This window comes from Phocoena phocoena, chromosome 4, assembly GCF_963924675.1.
Source record: "Phocoena phocoena chromosome 4, mPhoPho1.1, whole genome shotgun sequence".
Taxonomy (NCBI): domain Eukaryota; kingdom Metazoa; phylum Chordata; class Mammalia; order Artiodactyla; family Phocoenidae; genus Phocoena; species Phocoena phocoena.
The window spans coordinates 117,270,703-117,289,473 of NC_089222.1; the positions used below are offsets into that span (position 1 = coordinate 117,270,703).

General features: G+C 35.4%; 1 protein-coding gene across 1 annotated transcript in view; it reads left to right on the forward strand.

Annotated features, from left to right (window-relative positions):
- Positions 1 to 18,771, forward strand: part of LOC136122079 (multidrug resistance-associated protein 1-like) — an 83,370-nt gene that overhangs the window by 15,809 nt on the left and 48,790 nt on the right. The window contains exons 5-12 of the mRNA XM_065875893.1: positions 1,950 to 2,127; positions 7,795 to 8,049; positions 9,284 to 9,349; positions 12,531 to 12,668; positions 14,278 to 14,424; positions 16,184 to 16,268; positions 16,363 to 16,429; positions 16,819 to 16,945. Coding sequence (XP_065731965.1) covers positions 1,950 to 2,127; positions 7,795 to 8,049; positions 9,284 to 9,349; positions 12,531 to 12,668; positions 14,278 to 14,424; positions 16,184 to 16,268; positions 16,363 to 16,429; positions 16,819 to 16,945 — 1,063 coding nt within the window. The remainder of the gene's footprint in view (positions 1 to 1,949; positions 2,128 to 7,794; positions 8,050 to 9,283; positions 9,350 to 12,530; positions 12,669 to 14,277; positions 14,425 to 16,183; positions 16,269 to 16,362; positions 16,430 to 16,818; positions 16,946 to 18,771) is intronic.

Genomic DNA, 18,771 nt, shown 5'->3' on the forward strand with positions numbered 1-18,771 from the left:
TATTATTTTAGTCAAGCAATTCCTTAATTCAGCTCAGATCCAAAGGGAGGGGAATTAGGTTCAAATTCAAAATGAGAGGAGTAGCAAGTGATCCCCAGCCATTCTTAGCCATGTTCTGATTTCCATTTGCCAATGACTGACTACTGCTCAAGAAACTCATTAGAGAATCTCACTGTGGTCACTCTTTCCGGAAATAGTTATAGACGATAGCAGTTCAGTGTCTGTATTGTTCCCAAATGTGCCGTCTGTGGGGTACTAAAGAATTATTAAGTCCTTGGCTGTGGGGTAGAGAATTGTCTCCCTAATTTTGTCACACACTTTTTATAACATACTAGCTTGATCACACCTGCAAAACAGAAATTTCAACATTGCATTGAAATGAGTCAGTTGACATGTCTTTCTCCCTGAGTAGACTGTACGTTCCTCCAGGAACTTATTCAATTTTTGTGTCCTTAGCTCCCAGCACAGAGCCTGGCACATAGAACGAAATACAATTCCTGAATGGATTACTGAGTAAATGGACTTATCCAAAGCTATGCTTTTCCAAGAAGCACTCATTCTAGAGTATCTGAATAAGCTTACAATTCCCACACTGGGGAAGAATTGAGTCATCAGAATTTTATGAATTTCTATGATCATGTCTCATGTATAATAAATATATCAAAATTATACTTTCATTAATTTACTAGTAGAAGAAATTTGTTTCTTGTTGATCATGGTGCTTACTCTTTTTTCCCATTTATTGGGATTTTATTCTAATGTCAGTCAAACCAAAAAATGAGTATTTATATCTGATATCATGAATATAGATTTATGGTCTTTACTATGCCTTGATCACAGATTATTTACAGTATTTCCTGGAAATATTTTTAGTAGTTCCATATTAATATAGTACCTGGTGATAGTCATTTAGTTGTTTGATTTTATGAAACAGGAAACAGTCTAATTGATAGATGTATCTGCAGTAAGAAGAATAGTGCTTCTCGTTCAGGAAATTTAATTCTGAGACCAAGAAGTTATTTAGTAAGTTGCTTTTGTAAAAATAATTTGAGATCCCAATGGATGGCATCTGATAGACATCAACTAAAAATACAGAACCTGCTGTTGTATAATGTTTATGTGGGTTGTGGTCACTTCAAATAGTGATTTTTAGTGACTAGAGGTTTATAGTAGGATTTTTAGAGGCACTGGTATTGTATTTGATTCTAAGGTATACTTTTAATAAAGATAATTTCTGAAGTATTTGGTTTATAAAGCAATTCAGGCAACATGAATTGCATTTAAGTATATATCTATTAACTGTCCAAGCTGTTAATGAAGTAGATCGAAGCTTAGATAATTAGAACCATCCCCATTGTCTAGGTGTACCCAGCATTGACCTTAATCACGATGACCATGTTGTTACCAAACTTAAGAGGAAAAAAGTAAAGGTAGAGGAGAGGGAAATTGGATATGCATAAAAGTAATAAAAGGTGAGCTATAATTCAGGCCTTTAGAGAAACAGTGTCTTTTTGCCATGCTAAGAGATTGTCTACTTAAGTTCTAATTGTCATGTTTCCCTATATTTAACAAAATGTATGATTTCAGCAAAAAAAAAAAAAAGAACTTTTAAATGTCTCTGTGTCTCAATTTTCATGATGAAGTTAGGCCAGAACATTTAATTATTTGATGAGATTGCCATATGAAAACTAGAAAATATCCTTCTACCCACAAGCCTGCGATAATAATTGTTGATTCTATTTATTATATATGCTTGAGTAAAAATAAAGGGGGAAAGGATGCCAAATTGGGCAAGTAAAAGAAGAACAGGCAAGAGTATGTGTGTGTGTGTGTGTGTGTGTGTGTGTGTGTGTGTGTAACATTTTGACAGCACTTAATTCACATAAGCATTTTATTACTTCAGATGTTTAACATTTCTTCCCTTTTCTCAATTTGCATATGACATTCAGGCAAATGATCATTTTCTGTGAACACCGCCCAGATTTTGGCTGGAGTGGCTATGGTTATGCTTTGGCACTTTTTGTCATAGTCTTCTTGCAAACCCTGATCCTTCAGCAGTACCAACGTTTTAACATGCTCACTTCAGCAAAAATTAAGACAGCTGTAATTGGACTGATCTACAAGAAGGTAAAAGATTAAAGAAATTCTCAATTTCTAAATGAACCGTATCCTTATGTGCTTTCAAATAAGGGATCTGGAAAAATAGAAGTGTATATTAAAAAGTTCTAGTGTGTCCTTTGAATATACATTTATTCTGCTATGAAAGAACTTTGACTCATCAATATTGGTTGCATTAATTTCTTTATAGGGTCCTCTTTCTATAGTCCCTGAAACTTCTAGTCAACTCTAATCCATGAAATTAAGTGATATTCTGTGTCCACTGTTACATCACTTAACTCCTCCTCAGAAAGTGAGTGGAATTGAATGTTTTATGGTTGTCTATATTTATGTATCAATAAAATTTCTTTCCATGATCATGTTCCATCTACAGAGTACCTTTTACTTCCTCTGCTCACTCTGTCTTTTCATGCAACAAAGCCATCCTTCTCTCTACAGTCGTTACCTATTTCTCTTTGAGTCTAAGCCCTCTCTCACCCACCCCAAAACCTAGCTGATCCTTATACCTAGCATGACCCTAAAGTTTAATTTGTCCTTTCTTGAAAATACAATTTTAAATACCACCTCTTTACCATTCAGAGCCTTTTATTTACATGATAGTTATAAACAAAGAGTTTCCTCCCTCTCATAGTTATCACTGAGTTATTAAATCAACAGGTGTATTTTGCCTTCTTAGTCTGTACTCCTCTATAAATTGTGGGCTCTTCAGATTTGGAATAGAAACTTTTTAACCTGTTGTACCTTTATCATATAAGAGAGTGGCTTTTACACATTTTTATAAAAGTTGGAAGACTGAGTAAGTGAATAAATGAGCCATTGCCTTCAAGAAATTGGGGAGAACTATTAACATACATAATAAATGTGTGGAACTTAATGCAGATATTATAAGAGATCAGATAAGCAGGAAATCTACAATGTGTGTAGGCAGTTAAGGAAGGTTTCACATAGAAAGGAGACTTGAAATAGTCTTTCGGAAAGCTGTAGGCTTTGTGTAAGTGGAAGGAAATATAATTTGGGTTGACCTGGGCATGAAGTGTTCCAGACCATTTGGCCATATTAGGCCAAAATGGAGGCATAGAGTGATTTTAGAGACTCTGGAATGACCCAAGCTCAATTGAGCCAGGAAATACTGAACTTGAAGTAGAGCTAGCTCTGTATAACGTAGCCCAGATACAGGGTCAGAGAGGCTGCCCCAGTTGTAATTTTAATGGCTGTAAATTCTGCGAATTTACAGAATCCAAATATGGAGAAAAGATTGATCAAAGAGTCTAGGAATCAGTTTAAATGCTAACATTTGTTTTCGATATATGGTCTATATGGAACAGGACTTCATTCATTGATTAAAGCATTGAAGTTTAGGTATAGGATTTGGGTGCATTTACAAGCATAAAAGAGTAGATTGCGGTAGGAATTGGAGCAAACTGTCCGAAATTAAAAGGAAAATCAAGTGCTATGGGTGAGTCCATTATAAGAGCAAAAAGACCCTGGAGATAATGTAAGAGGGAACAGAGTCTACAGGAGTGAGACTGTATGGGTCCTTAGAGAATGTTTAATAACAAAGGGCACTCAAGGATCAAAGGAATACAGCAATCAAGCTGGTTCAGTGGATCCTGCAGTAGGGATTAAGATTTAATTCTAACTCCATCAGACAAAAGCGGAAGATATTAGTAGTGACCTGTAGTGCTAGGATGCTCTGGGACAGCCCATGCAGGTGGCACAAATATAAGGCAGTCTTTCTTCTGAGTCTGTTATCCTATATCCGCTTTCCAGAGGGACTAACTGGGGTTGCTAAATTTCCCTTCTCCTATACAGATTTTAGGATTCTGATTTTTGTCATATTTAGATAACTTCAAGATCCTAAATGGCTCTCATAGTGGCACCAGATGACCCATGTTCATCTGACATTGGCCCTCCTTCATCAGGGATTTGTCGTTACACTGGGTTAAAGCTGGTCTCACACCTTTTTCTTGGTGAGGAAGGGAGGTGTTTGAAAGCTCTTGTTCTGTATCCATCCACATGACTGCTGCTACTTTGGAGTAAAGTTCAGGGAACATCATTTTTTAAGGTTTGTGGGGAAGAACACAGGCCTCCTTCCACTTGATCACTGCACGAGTCTTTGGGTCTTAAAACTCAGGTTTTGTTACCCCTTAGCTCTCCGTTGCAAGCTCCATGGGAATTCTTTCTTTTTTTTTTTTTTTTTTTTTTTTTGCGGTACGCGGGCCTCTCACTGTTGTGGCTTCTCCCGTTGCGGAGCACAGGCTCCGGACGCGCAGGCTCAGTGGTCATGGCTCACGGGCCCAGCCGCTCCGCGGCACGTGGGATCTTCCCGGACCGGGGCGCGAACCCGTGTCCCCTGCATCGGCAGGTGGACTCTCCACCACTGCGCCACCAGGGAAGCCCTCCATGGGAATTCTTGAGGACTAAGAAAAAAGACATGGTTCAAAAGCAGCATCAGTTAGTCCTGGGCTTAATGTGGGCAGTCTGAGGGCATTCTTCCATCAAATACCATCCAATAGGAGTTTCTGTGATTTTTAAAATATTCTATATCCACATTGCCCAGTATCGTAGCCACTAGTCATATGGCTGTTAAACCCTTGAAACTGAAATGTGGCTAGTAAGGGTAAGGAAGTAGATTTTTAATTTCAATTAAATTTAAGTTTAATAACCGTGTCTAGACTGTCTACATTTGTGGCTTAAAGGTTTATTCTTTCCTTAATTGTGGGAAGTATATAATATAAAGAAAACTGATAAAATTCTGTTTCCATTCTTTAAAATAGATATGCTTAAGTGTGGTCAGAAGGAGGAGAGAGAAAGAAAATCCTGGCATACTTTTTTTGCATCCAAAGGAACTGAAGAAAAATGAATTCTCATAGATTTATGAGGATCCACCTTTACGAACACCATGACTCATTAGAAGTATGGCAACCGCTGTTTGAGAATCACTGGGATAGAAGTGTTTAGGGCCCAGCAAGTTCTAAATTATATGATGTCTATGACTTATAGCTAGGATGGTCAGGAAAAAGAGTTCAGGAAATAAAGATATGAACCAGGGCCGTGGCAATGAGTCCAGAAAGGAACAAATACACGAGGGAGAATGTGAAATTGTAAAACAAGTTTCATCATCATAAGATGAAATGAACCATTAGTGAATTGAGCTCAGTGATAAAAAGATATTTCCAGTCCATGAAAAGGGTTTTTGAGGTTGGAAGCCATATCTGGTTTATCTGGGTCTTCTTAGAGCATAATTCAATCGATGAAATGAATGAAGTTTCAAAAAGTGATGAGTCACAGTTGTGTTACAGATCCTCCTGAGTGGGTCCCCAACAAGGGTCCTTCTGTCCAGTGTCCTTCGAGCCAACCAAGTTTGGGTTAGGAGCAAAGGAAAGCTTTATTCTTTGATCAGATAACGGAGAGATGGGAGCTCGCTCTAGAGCAGGGGTCCACAATCCGCCCCCACCCCGGACCCCCAGTCCGTGGAAGAATTTTCTTCCAGGAAACCAGTCCTTGGGGACCGCTGCTCTACAGCACAGGGCTCTCCCGGCAGGCTGGCGGGGAGGGGAGGGGGCGGGGTTCTTGCTGGGTGGTTGCAGCTGTGCTGCTCAGGTTCCCGATCAAGGTGCCAGGCCCAACATCTCTGCTCGCGGTCTGCTGCTGCCATCTTGGATTAAGTGTCATGCGTGGCTACTGCACCCCGACACCGAGCATCGGTGTAGGCTCAGCCGTTTCCGTTCTCAGGAGGAACTCTGGTCTGAAGGACTGGGTGCAAGGCCTCTGCACACTGTCCCCTGGGAGCAAGTGAGAGTAGACTAAACACCCAGGGAAAGGGAAAAAAAAAAAAGGTTAGACTTTATTGTATTACCCAGTCCCCTTAGAATTGTTTTTTTTTTTTTTTTTAACATCTTTATTGGGGTATAATTGCTTTACAATGGTGTGTTAGTTTCTCCTTTATAACAAAGTGAATCAGTTATACATATACATATGTTCCCATGTCTCTTCCCTCTTGCGTCTCCCTCCCTCCCACTAGAATTGTTAATGGGTTTTTGCCGGTGACAGTTGTGCTTTGTGTGTTTTCCAAAGGGAGGGTATTTATTTGGTTCCTTGGATAATTTGATGATTTTGAATTACTCAGTCTTTTAGTATTTTCATAAATACTAAGTGTGGTTTATCTTTTCCTTCTAGAAAAGTGGGAGAAAAGAGTTTATATTTGTTTATAGTAGTAAGTTGGGGGTGGGTGCTATTAGAGATCAATGGATCTCTCTTAAAAAATGCTATAGTCTTAATGAAATGAGAATAACTGTTCTTGGATTTCCATTGTTTTACTTGGCCACTTTAAATGGTCAGTAACTTATTAAGGGAGTTTACAAAGCTACATTTGGAGGAGGCGTGGATAGAAGCCTAACTATTGTTGTGATTAGTATTTTTTCCTTTTTTCCTCTTATGGGAGCAGTACTTATTCTGTTTTATCATCAGCACCACTGTGCCCCTTAGAAGTCAGTAGCAGAAATGTAAAGGATTCAACGCTGCAGTAGCCATAGGGCTTAGGGGGATCCTGACACTTTGTGAAACTCCCAGGTCTGTGCATCTCCTCCAGCAGCCCCATGACCTCCCACACGCACTGAGCCCCCTCGGCTTTAAGCTAGGGAATGTTAGAAGTGTTCCACTGAAGGCCCTGCCTACTTTTTTTCCAGATGGGCTTTTCCTCTGGCTTTGTATTAGTCATTTATTGAATAAATAGATCTTGAGTGCCTCCTGTATACCATTTACTTTTGTTAGATCCAGCTCTCAATCCTGTCCCTCTTTAAATCAATGTGATGGAAATTCTTTAGAACTTTTGTCATATGGATGGACTTTTGCCTCTTTTCCAGTTTAAATATAAACTTACACTATTTTTACAGTTATTTATGCTTTTCACTGGGAATTTTAAATGAGTGGGAAATTAAATAAATGAATTTCTAATATCAACCTTAGTAAGAAGATACCAGTAATTAACCTTAAGGATATTGAATTCAATATAATATTAAATAACATACACAGAGGGAAAGTGAGAATTAGGCTTTGGAAGAAAAGAAAAGATGTATTTCCAACTTGTCCATGAAGGCTTTTCAATAATCTTATCTCTCTAAATCCCCATGGCCCTTCTTACCTATTGTTATAATCAGCCTGTGTGTAGGACGTTTGTGTAGGAGGGGAGTGGACTCCACAATTAGATTATAATCTCTTTAAGAATTAGGACTGTATCATTGAAAAATTAGCATTCATTAGATATTCATTGATTCACTTGTGTACTTTGTATTGATAAAAGTTAGATGGTTTAGCATTATACGCCAGTAAATAGAGAGGAAGCTCAGTGCTAGAAATCTAGAATTGATGTCTTTTGCAGTTTTTCAATTCCACAAATTGTAAAGGGTTCTTGGTGAACGTATTTGCTTGGGCATCCAACTGTTACTCTCTACCAATACATAGTAAATTTTAAAACTATGTAATTTGATCAATAATTGTTTTTTCTTCATCTAAAAACATAGCTCTTGATATTATATGATCCGATGCATAAGTAATCATGCATATTTGTCTAAATATATTACAAATTTTTATTTTTAGTTAAAAGTTACCATTGTTTGACTGTAAAGATCCCTCATGATCTACAGAACTCTGAGTATTTTGCTTCTCTTTTTCCAGGCCCTGCTTTTATCTAATGTTTCTAGAAAAAAGTTTTCCACTGGGGAAATTATTAACTTGATGTCAGCAGATGCCCAGCAGCTCATGGACTTGACCGCAAACATCAATCTCCTTTGGTCAGGTCCTTTTCAAATCCTGATGGCCATATCATTCCTTTGGCAAGAGCTGGGTCCAGCAGTGTTAGCAGGGGTAGCAGTCCTTGTGTTTGTTATCCCAATGAATACTTTAGTTGCAAATAGAATGAAAAAGCTGAAGGTAAGAATATGATTGCCTCAAGTTACATGTGTCCAATAGTACTTATTACTTTAATACATTTAGGTGCTGAAAATTTATGCCTTTTATATTTTTCTGAAGTTTTCAAATAATTACCAAAAAGATTAGGCTTTAAAGATGAGAAATAGAAAATAACATATGATTATAAAATAATTACGAATTACTAAACACACTAGTATTTAGAATAACAGGTTTTTCAGTGAATTCTTTTAAACTAATTTTTAAAAAATATTCTGGATTTTAAATGATTGTAAGTCAAATTTTTAGGAATGGACTTACATTTTTTTTTTTTTTTTTTTTGAGGTACACGGGCCTCTCACTGTTGTGGCCTCTCCCGTTGCGGAGCACAGGCTCCGGACGCGCAGGCTCAGCGCTCCGCGGCATGTGGGATCTTCCCAAACCGGGGCACAAACCCGTGTCCCCTGCATTGGCAGGCGGACTCCCAACCACTGCGCCACCAGGGAAGCCCTGGACTTACATTTTTAGGACCTTAATCTAGAGCCCTAAGACATCCAAAGAGACTCCAATATTATATACAAATATTCCAAACAGAAAATATGCTTTAATCATACAAACAATATTAAGGATATTAACTTGTAAATGTGTACTTTGTTAGATATACAAATACTTATTATTATATATAAAATAATTGTGGCAGTATTATTGGAGGAAACCCTTAAGAAGCAATACCTAAACAATAATAAGTATAAAATAATATAAATATTAAGCATTTGAATAAATGTATAATACTTATATAATGTTTGCAAAAAAACCAGTATTTGAAAATATACATTTAATCACTCTAATTTCCAAAGTACTAATAACACTCAAGATAGTACACTTAAAATATAGAAACCTTTATTTATATATATATATAATTGATAGAGTTTGGGGAATTTTATCCCATTTTAATAGAATATGGATATTATTTTATCATTCCATTCTAAATAGCAATTATATTTTCTACTCTTTTGGAAAATGTACACCTTGTTTTTATCCTACTGCTGGCTACTCTCAAGTTTATAATGTCTATTTATAACTATTTTCTAACATTATCAACAGAATAATATTGCATGAACATTATAAGATGGTTTTATATAAAATATTATACAAAACAGAGGAAATACATTGTATTTTTAAAAATAGCTATGGTCATGTCAATTAAAGTATTAGCAACTCTCGTCAAATATACTTTCATTTTCTTTCCCTTACCTAGAAAAGCCAAACGAAGAACAAAGACAAACAGATAAAACTGCTCAATGAAATCTTACATGGAATTAAGGTAATATAAAAAGAGCATACCTTTAATTTAACTATTTAGAATATAGCAATGAGTTAAACAATAAATGAATTTTTTAGCATTCTCAATATCAAAGTAATGATATAAGTATAATTTTTGAGGGAGTATTTTAGATTTCAGATATATAGGAATTCTTATTGTTGAAATAACATTTAAATAAAGCCAAATAAAATGCAGGCTTTTTTTTTTTTGATTCTCAACCAACAACTAAACACAAATATCCCAAAAGATACAAAATATTACTTGTTTCAAGGGTAGAAGTGATGGGATGAAGCAGGGCAGAGTGACAATATCATTGTCATCAGTGTGAAGGCAGATTTATACAGACAGGGTAAGTGATGAGAAGGCAGATTTATACGGGGTTCTTTTACTCAGAATAGAAATGATCATACAAATGCTATTCTATGAAAGGTGTGTTACAGATTATTTGTTTCCTAGAAAAGCTACCCCCACTCCACACCACTAACATTTTCTCTGTGATAAAATGAGTGAAACCTTTTGAACTTTTGAATAGAGATCTTCCTGAATTTACAATGGAGCTATATCCTGATAAACCCATCATAAGCTGAAAATATCCTTAAGTCAAAAATGCATTTAATACACCTGACATACTGAATATCATAGCTTAGCCTGGCCTAAATATGCTCAGATCACTTACATTAGACCACAGTTGGGCAAAATCATCTAACACAGAGCCTATTTTATAATAAGGTGTTGAAAAGTTCATTAATTTATTGAATACTGTACTGAAAGTGAAAAACAGAATGGTAGTATGGGTACAGAATGGTTGCAAGTGTATTGGTTGTTTACTGTTTGGACTGTGTGGCTGCCCAGCATCACGACAGAGTAGTATACCACATATTACCAACCCGGGAAAAGATCAAAATCCAAAATTGGAGGTGCAGTTTCCATTGAATGAGCATTGCTTTTGCACCATCCTAGAGCTGAAAAATCCTAAATTGAATCATTGTAAATGGAGACCTGTATATAATTTCAAATCCTATTGCACTTGGATTATAGCTTACCAGATTTTTCTAAAGCACAAAATTTGCAGAGTTCACATGGAATTTCCTTCTAACATTTATTTATTTTATTTATTTATTTATTTATTTTGTGGTACGCGGGCCTCTCACCGTTGTGGCCTCTCCCGTTGCGGAGCACAGACTCCACAGGCTCCAGACACGCAGGCTCAGCAGCCATGGCTCACAGGCCCAGCCGCTCCGCGGCTTGTGGGATCTTCCCAGACCGGGGCACGAACCCGTGTCCTCTGCATCGGCAGGCGGACTCTCAACCACTGCGTCACCAGGGAAGCCCTCCTTCTAACATTTAAAAATGCATAGGACATTCCCTCTGTCTGGTGCATCTATCATTATATACACAGAATAAACCCATTATATGTACCCATTGATTCACCTTAGAATCAATAAATGATATACTGTATTGTGCTGTGTAGAATTTTTACAAAAATATAAATTACTGAAGTGAAAGACATTGTTAGATTGAAGATACCTTGAAAGGAGGCTATTATCCATTTAATCATCTGAACTTTAGAATGGCAGTAAGTAACTCTGAAATTTAACTCAGATTATTCAATAAGGTCACACATCCCCAAAGTATATGATCCAGATGCAACTTGCACCTCTTGGTGGGTTAATTGAGAGCTCCTGCATCCATTAGAAAGTAGAGTGATGTATGTTCATAGATTTTAAGTATTGATATTCATAAAAGGAAATTTGTATTATCAGTAGGACTAGGACAGTGTAGATAAAATAAAAGAAAATTTCCTCAAGATCTAAGCAAAGTTCAAGATTTAAAATAGCGGTCCCAGTAGTAAATACACTAGAATATTGGTAGAGGTCCAAGTGGCAATCAATTAGTATAGTTTAAAGGTGTGAGCAGTTTGCATCCTTGGAGTCTGAAAACAGGTGTCATAGAGCCTCTATTTGATAATGATAATATATTAGCATTTATTGAACATTTTCTATGTGTCATGTACTGTGCCTATCACTTTATATCTGTTTCCTCATATAATTCTTATAAACCTCAAGAAAAAGATTTCTCATCTTCATTTTACAAATAAGGAAGCAAAGTATCTGAGCAGGTAAGGGTCATGTCTAAGTTCACAGAGCTGGTGAGAGATTATTAGGGATCTCCAGAGCACCAGGACTAATAGGACAGATAGACATATAGATAGATAGATAGATAGATAGATAGATAGATAAAGATTTATTTTAAGGAATTGGCTTATGATTATGGGGGCTGGCAAGTGTGAAATCTGTTGAGAAGCCTGGAAATTCCAGCAGGAGTTGATGTTGCCATCTTGAGCCTGGAGGCAGAATTCCTTCCTTCTCAGGGAGCCTCAATTTTTTCTCTTAAGGTCTTCAACTGATTGGATGAGGCCAACCCATTTAATGGAGGGTAATCTGCTTTATTTAAAGTCTGATGACTTAAATGTTAATCAGATCTAAAAATTACCTTCACAGCAACATCTAGACTGGTGTTTAATCAAAGAACTGGGCAACATAACGTAGCCAAATTAACACATAAAATTAATCATCACAAAGAGATAGAGCTGGAATTTGAATGTAGGTCTTTCTCACTCTAAAACATATGTGGTGAGTCATTGTATGATTCTGCTTCTGCATGTTTTCCGTCTCAGAAAATAGTTTACAATCTCAGAACACCAGTAACCTTTCAGAAAATGGCTTGAAGTCCCAAGACATCAGTTTTCAAGAAATTGGGAGACCAAGGAGAGAAGCTTAGATATTCAGAAATGGGAAGAGAACAGAACTGAGAATTGGACCAGCAGGAAAATTGACAGGATTAAACTAGATAGAAACTGCTATGGAGCTCATGCCAGGAACCGGGATGTTGCCAAAATCTGGCTCAAGAATAAGCTACTGGTGGGTAAGGGAGACATAAGCCTGGGGAAATGGTGATTTCCTCCCCCGACCCACCCCAAAAAAACACAATTCAAGGAAGTGTTTTGACTCTGTTGAAAACAGGAGAAATTTTCTTTACTTTATAGGTAACATCTGTTTTTTTACCTACACAATTACGTGAGTGTGTGTATGTGTTATAGTGTGTGTATTTGTATGTGTGCATGCTTTTATTCCTTCTATGATATTGATTGTCAAATAGTCATTGTCTGACTTCTTCACAGATCCTTAAACTTTATGCATGGGAACCCTCCTATAAAAAGAAGATTATTGAAATTCGAGAACAGGAATTGGAAGTTCAAAAATCAGCTGGGTATCTTGCTGTATTTTCTATGCTGACTTTAACTTGCATTCCATTCTTTGTGAGTGTGTGTATTATTTCTTGTTTTGATTTTCAAATTTGATTTGCGGATTCACCTTCAAATTACCTGGAATTAAGGTGTCCAAAGTGAAATCTTCTTTATCTGAATTTAAATTTAAAAAATATGCAGTCATTAACCTATGGAGATAAGAGAATGAAAGTTTTAAAGAAGGGGAAAATTTTTTTGACGCATTCTCATTGGTCTGTATTTTTTATATATAATAAGATTTTACATCTTTGTAAATTTCTTATAGATTGAACATATGCCATCCTCATTCTTAAAAAATATAACCTGTACTTCAGAGTTCCATCTCAGCTCTAAAATTTTTTGATTTTCATGATTAATCCCTTTTAAGCAAGACCCAAAGTCACACTACATAGAGTTGGGAAGGGAAGTTATCTAAACATTTATTGAGTGTTTCTACTGTTTACCAGACAAGTTATATGCGTTGCTTTATTTCATTCTTGAAATAATAAGGCATTACTTTTCTCATTGCACAAAAGGAAATGGAAATATTGATAGTTTGGAAACATCCTCAAAGTTATAGAATTAGTATTTGTAGGTGAATTGATATGAACTGAGGTCATTCTCCTTCTGTCACTTCATACAAATATTGGGAATCTCATGCTATTTAAAGAGTATAAATTGGGCTTCCCTGGTGGCGCAGTGGTTGAGAGTCCGCCTGCTGATGCAGGGGACATGGGTTCGTGCCCCAGCCCAGGAAGATCCCACATGCCACAGAGCGGCTGGGCCCCTGAGCCTGCGCTCTGCAACGGGAGAGGCCACAACAGTGAGAGGCCCGCATACCACAAAAAAAAAAAAAAAAAAAAAAAGAGTATAAATTGCCTTGAAATATGAAGCAGCAGCTGAAAGCTAAAGGATAAGAAAACTACATATACCTGAAGCATCAATTTTAACCAAAGTTACCACTCTCAGTGGTGATGGGGTCAGGGAACATTCTATATGTCTCCCCTGTTGTTAATTTAAGATATTATTATGTTTTATTCAAACAGACATATGGGTATTATGAAAGTAAAAACAATATTTACATTTGGAATACTTTAGTAGAAATGTCCAAGAAACATTTGTTTAAGACAGTCCTATGTACATGATAAGTAGTCAATACATTCTCACTCATAAATGAACTTTTCTGCCTTTTCTAAATGAAACTTATGCTAGTAAATATAAATCTTATCAGTCGTGATCTCTTTATGCCTTCCTCAGTTAATACTAAGGCACAGAGAAAGTATAATTATTGAATATGAGATAGAAGGTATGCACACGTTACTGGAAAAAATTTACATAAAACTTCTCCACTTTGAAAAAAGATGAACTACTATATGTTTTAAATGGGAATAATTACTCTAGTGAAAATACGATATGTCAAAGAAGGGAGCTAGACCATATTTTCATAGGATGTCATTATCTAGGATACACAATTGTATGATCTGTACTAAACATTGATTTCATAACTTTCTGCAGTAGTACTGAATAGTACTGAATTTTGGTAAACAGCAACAATAAAGGTTCTTAAAATTTTCTTTCCTAATTTTGAGTCTCTAACTCATAACTGAATAACTGAAGATAATAACATATCTCTATTTTTAAGGTGTCCCTGGCAACATTTGGCGTCTATTTCTTACTGGACGAAGGCAACATTTTAACAGCCACTAAAGTGTTCACATCTATGTCTTTGTTTAATATTTTAAGGCTTCCTCTGTTTGATTTACCAATGGTGATCTCAGCTGTGGTCCAGGTACATCCAAAGTATCCTTAAACTGAGAATCATTTCTCTACTGAAATCTATGGTTTTGCATATTTCATTTCTTTGTCTTTTTTTAAAATTTCACTTTTTGTAGTTGCTTTATACTGCTTTCAAAATTAACCTCCCTGATTTAATGAGCAATAGAGAACATTATAGAATGGAAGGAATCGTGTCTTCTTTGCCTGTGCTTCTCTTCTATAAAAATGACTTTTACACGTCTTTTCAATAGAAAGTCAATTGACTTTCTTTTCAAGTCAATTGAAAATGACTTTTCAATATGTGATACTGTTTTCTTTGCTAAATGTTAGTTTCTTTTATTTAGCTTTTTAAAATTTGGTGTTTGACACTATGCCATTAGAGGGTTCATTTTCTGTTTTCAGCTGAAAAACTTTTAACTAGGTGCTTTGCACAGAGCTGGATCTGAATTTTCCCAGGGTTCAGCAGCATTTCGTCTATTCTGAATGAATAAACCAGGGAGAAAAGTGCATTGGTAATATCAGTCTGCCAACAAACCTTGTATGAGGTATCTGGTTCAGCCTGCTTTTATTGTAATCTCCAATTGCTAGAGGCTCTTTAGATGCTATAATGAGTAGAAGGTGGCTAAAACCACAAGGAATCCAAAGAACTGAGTTCCTTCATCCCTTTGCCCTGAGATTTTCTCAGTTAAATTTTTTTGATATCAGGTTTGGGCATTCCACCATCAAATCCTTTTCAAGTCTGGGTTCATAAACAAAGTGAATCTTTGCTTATTGGAACCGGCTCTTTGATCTAAGAACTTTGTGTTTTAATTTTTAAATTATTTAAATGAAGAGTAACATACTTCTATAGTAAATACCAATTAAGCTATTTTTGTTACATAATACCATTTTTATGTTATTTTACTAATAATGACCAACAGAGGGCATAGAAGTACTATTGTTGTGATGCTTTTAACACTTGTTTCACAGCACACTTCTCTTAAAGAAAATGTCATTCTTAGCGTAACAGTTTAGTTTTGCTTTTGAAATTAGAATCTAGCTAAAGATCTGGTATGGCAAAGTGTTTTCCAGCTCCTAGTGGTATGCTACTACTGTCACTAAACAAATAAGGAGAACAATTGTCAAAAAAAAAAAAAAAGAAAGAAAAGGAAAGAAGAAAAAGAAAAAGAACCAGCTCTGCATACTGATATGACACACTTGGTAAACAAAACCACGGCCCAGTTACATCTTATCCATTAACAATAGACATTTCCTAGCATAAAGTGAATAAAAATATACTAGAGGTTTCATGCAAGTCAGTTTCAGGGGGAAAAATGATTCTATTTATCATAATTGTAGCTAAACATTTTACAGGTATTTTACTATAACTAAATGTTACTATTGCCAAAACAATCATTTTATTTATGCTCAGAAGCAGAATTCATTCAATTGTCCTGAAGTTGCTTTTAAAAACTAATTTTTGTATAATTATTAATTAATCAGTTATTATGACTTTACTAGAATGTTAAGGAGGAATTTTGGCTTCTTCTTCTCGTGCTTTCCTGCATATATGATATTTGTTTTGATCTTTGATCGTTGAAACTGTTCTTTTTCTTTATGGATGGACTTATTTATAAACATTAAAACAATGCAAACTATGCTTGCTGAATATTTCTATCAATATCTTCAATTTGCATCAAAAAATTTTAATCATACTGTAATTAACGATAAATACTTTTCAGTTTAACTTGTGCTTGAAACCCAAAAAATTTCATTTGCATTTATTTTGATAGACAAGAATATCATTGGTTCGTTTGGAAGACTTTCTCAATACTGAGGACTTTCATCCTCGAAGTATAGAAACAAAGTACATAGGAGGTCAGCAGTTCCTCTTTGTATTCAATATTTATTTGACTTCTGGGCTGAAGACAATTGATTCGAAGATACATTTGTATTTAATTTTTCTTCCTAGATCATGCCATTGGTTTTACAAATGCTTCCTTTTCCTGGGATAAAACAGGGATTCCAATATTAAAAGAGTAAGTCATGGTTTGGGGAAAATTAAAAACAAAAAAATTTTAGCATTGAATTCTATAATGTTCCATGTTTTTATTTTTTAGAGTTTTTAAGCAGAAGGTAAATCTATTGGAATTTACAAGATTTTTTAAAAACCTTTCACTGCACATTTCATTTTTATGGTTGTTTTACTCTCTTTTTTCCCTTTTCATTTCTTCTATTTCCTCTGCAGCATTTGCTGTTGCATTTTGGAAGTTTGGGTGTTTGTAGAATAATGTAGAACAGTGTGAATAGCAGCAATTTCAGGGATGATACCCAGTGCAGTGATACAGTGACTTGTCTAGGAATATACATTAAAAACAATTATAACATGAACTTCTTATGTCATCTCTCTCCTTTTCTTGTCATGCAGCTTAAACATAAAGATTCCAGAAGGAGCTTTAGTGGCTGTTATAGGGCAAGTTGGGTCTGGAAAATCATCTCTGCTTTCTGCCGTTCTAGGGGAAATGGAGAAACTTAAAGGAGTAGTCCAAAGAAAGGTAAAGTCAACAATGCATTCTTTTCACATCTCCTAGTGTAATAGGCTGCAGCCAGCATATCGTTAGTGTCAATAAGAATTTATCAAATTGAATTGAAGATGCAAGTATTTAATGAGCATTTCTAGTTTGTAACAATCATTTAAATTTCCACAGAAATTGATTAACTGTGGATGGCTTAGTAAGAGCATTGTGTCCTCCAAATACTTCAGCAAATCATTTAGGAATGCTTATGGTAATTGTTTGATGATATTAACTAAATTGCAACCAATTATAGAGAAATGAATGTGATTTATAATGTAGTTTGATTAGGTTTCTAATTATCATTCACTGCAATGTTTCCTAAGTAATTATGGCCGTTCCATTTCTAAGAAATCTTGTAGTTGCTCATGAGAAGGACCTTTGACCTAGAAAAACCTCAGGAAAATAATAATATTAATCGCTTACATTTAAATTTAAGCCTTTGGACTAAGGAGAGGTCTGCTCCACTCCCAGCCATTTGTTTTATTCTTAAAGATCAGTGGGAATAAGAATTCAAGAAGTTCTTCATCAGCTTTTTCTTCTCTGAAATACTAGACTATCTAATGAGTTTTTCCTTAGACCTAACTAACTGTTAGGTAAAATACTACCTATTCGCTCCTCTCACATCTGACAAGATGGAGAAGCTCTATAGATCTGAAACCAGTGTCTTCACAGTTTTGCTCTCGAGGAAAAAGCAACTCCAAATCTTTTTATTTTTTTGTTCATAATATATCTTTCCTCATGTCTTTATATCTTTCCTGACTCCAGTTCTTTAGTGATTATTTATTTCTCTCTCAGCGTTGCTATTTCTTAGTTTGGAATCAAGTGTGAGTTTTAGGACTTTTTCTGATAAGGTTACACTTAATGAATACCACTATTTAACTTTAAGTACACGATCTTTGTGTCCTTATGTGCTTCCTAATGATTACAACCAGCCATTTGTCTATCGATCAAGATGACTATACCTTTTCCTAGGCCAGTAAGTATCCTTTAAAAATATAATGCTTGTCATGTTGATTTTATTATCGTTCAGTTTCTTTGGTTAATTTCACAAAGCAATTATTGAGCACATACTATGTGCCTAGCACTTAGTACCAGGGAAATAAACATGAATAGGATATGCTACGCTTCTTACAGAGTTCATAGTCTAGTGAGGGAGCTACTAAGATCAATTACAACAAGTATTTAAATTAGATTTTTTAAATGAAACGGTATAAAAACAACAAATTCTGCTTTAAAGAGAAAAACAATCAGAAAGTAGGTAGCCTTTTATTTAATCTTGAAAAATAATTAGGAGTGTATCAGTATAAAAACAATATCAATTCTAGCTTTTACCTGATGCATAAATGATAATAATAAGCTTGAAAGGTTAAGCCGTAGATTGAATAAGATAATGTGCAAAGACCTAGACTAGTTCTTGGCATAGAGTCAGCCGGCTCCCTATGAATTTTTATGGTTTTGTTATCTTCATTATGATTGTTGAGGTACTCATGGTAAGATTTAAAGATTATTTCTGATACCTTTGAGAATTCGTAATTAAGAAAATGTTCATGGTGATAATAGAAACCATAACATTGCTATTACTAATCGTAAAGCAGAGAGGACACACTTTGTTTATGTTAAGCTAGGGTTGTCAAAGAGAAACAATAAATATATATATATTTTTTTCAGAGATATGTAACGTGTTTTAATTCTCTTGGAAGAATTTCTCTTTAATGGCTTGTTTTTCTTTCTTTTTTTTTTTAAAGATTTGATGAAAGTTCATAATAATGCAACTGACAATGAAATTTAGTTATTTCTGAGGTATA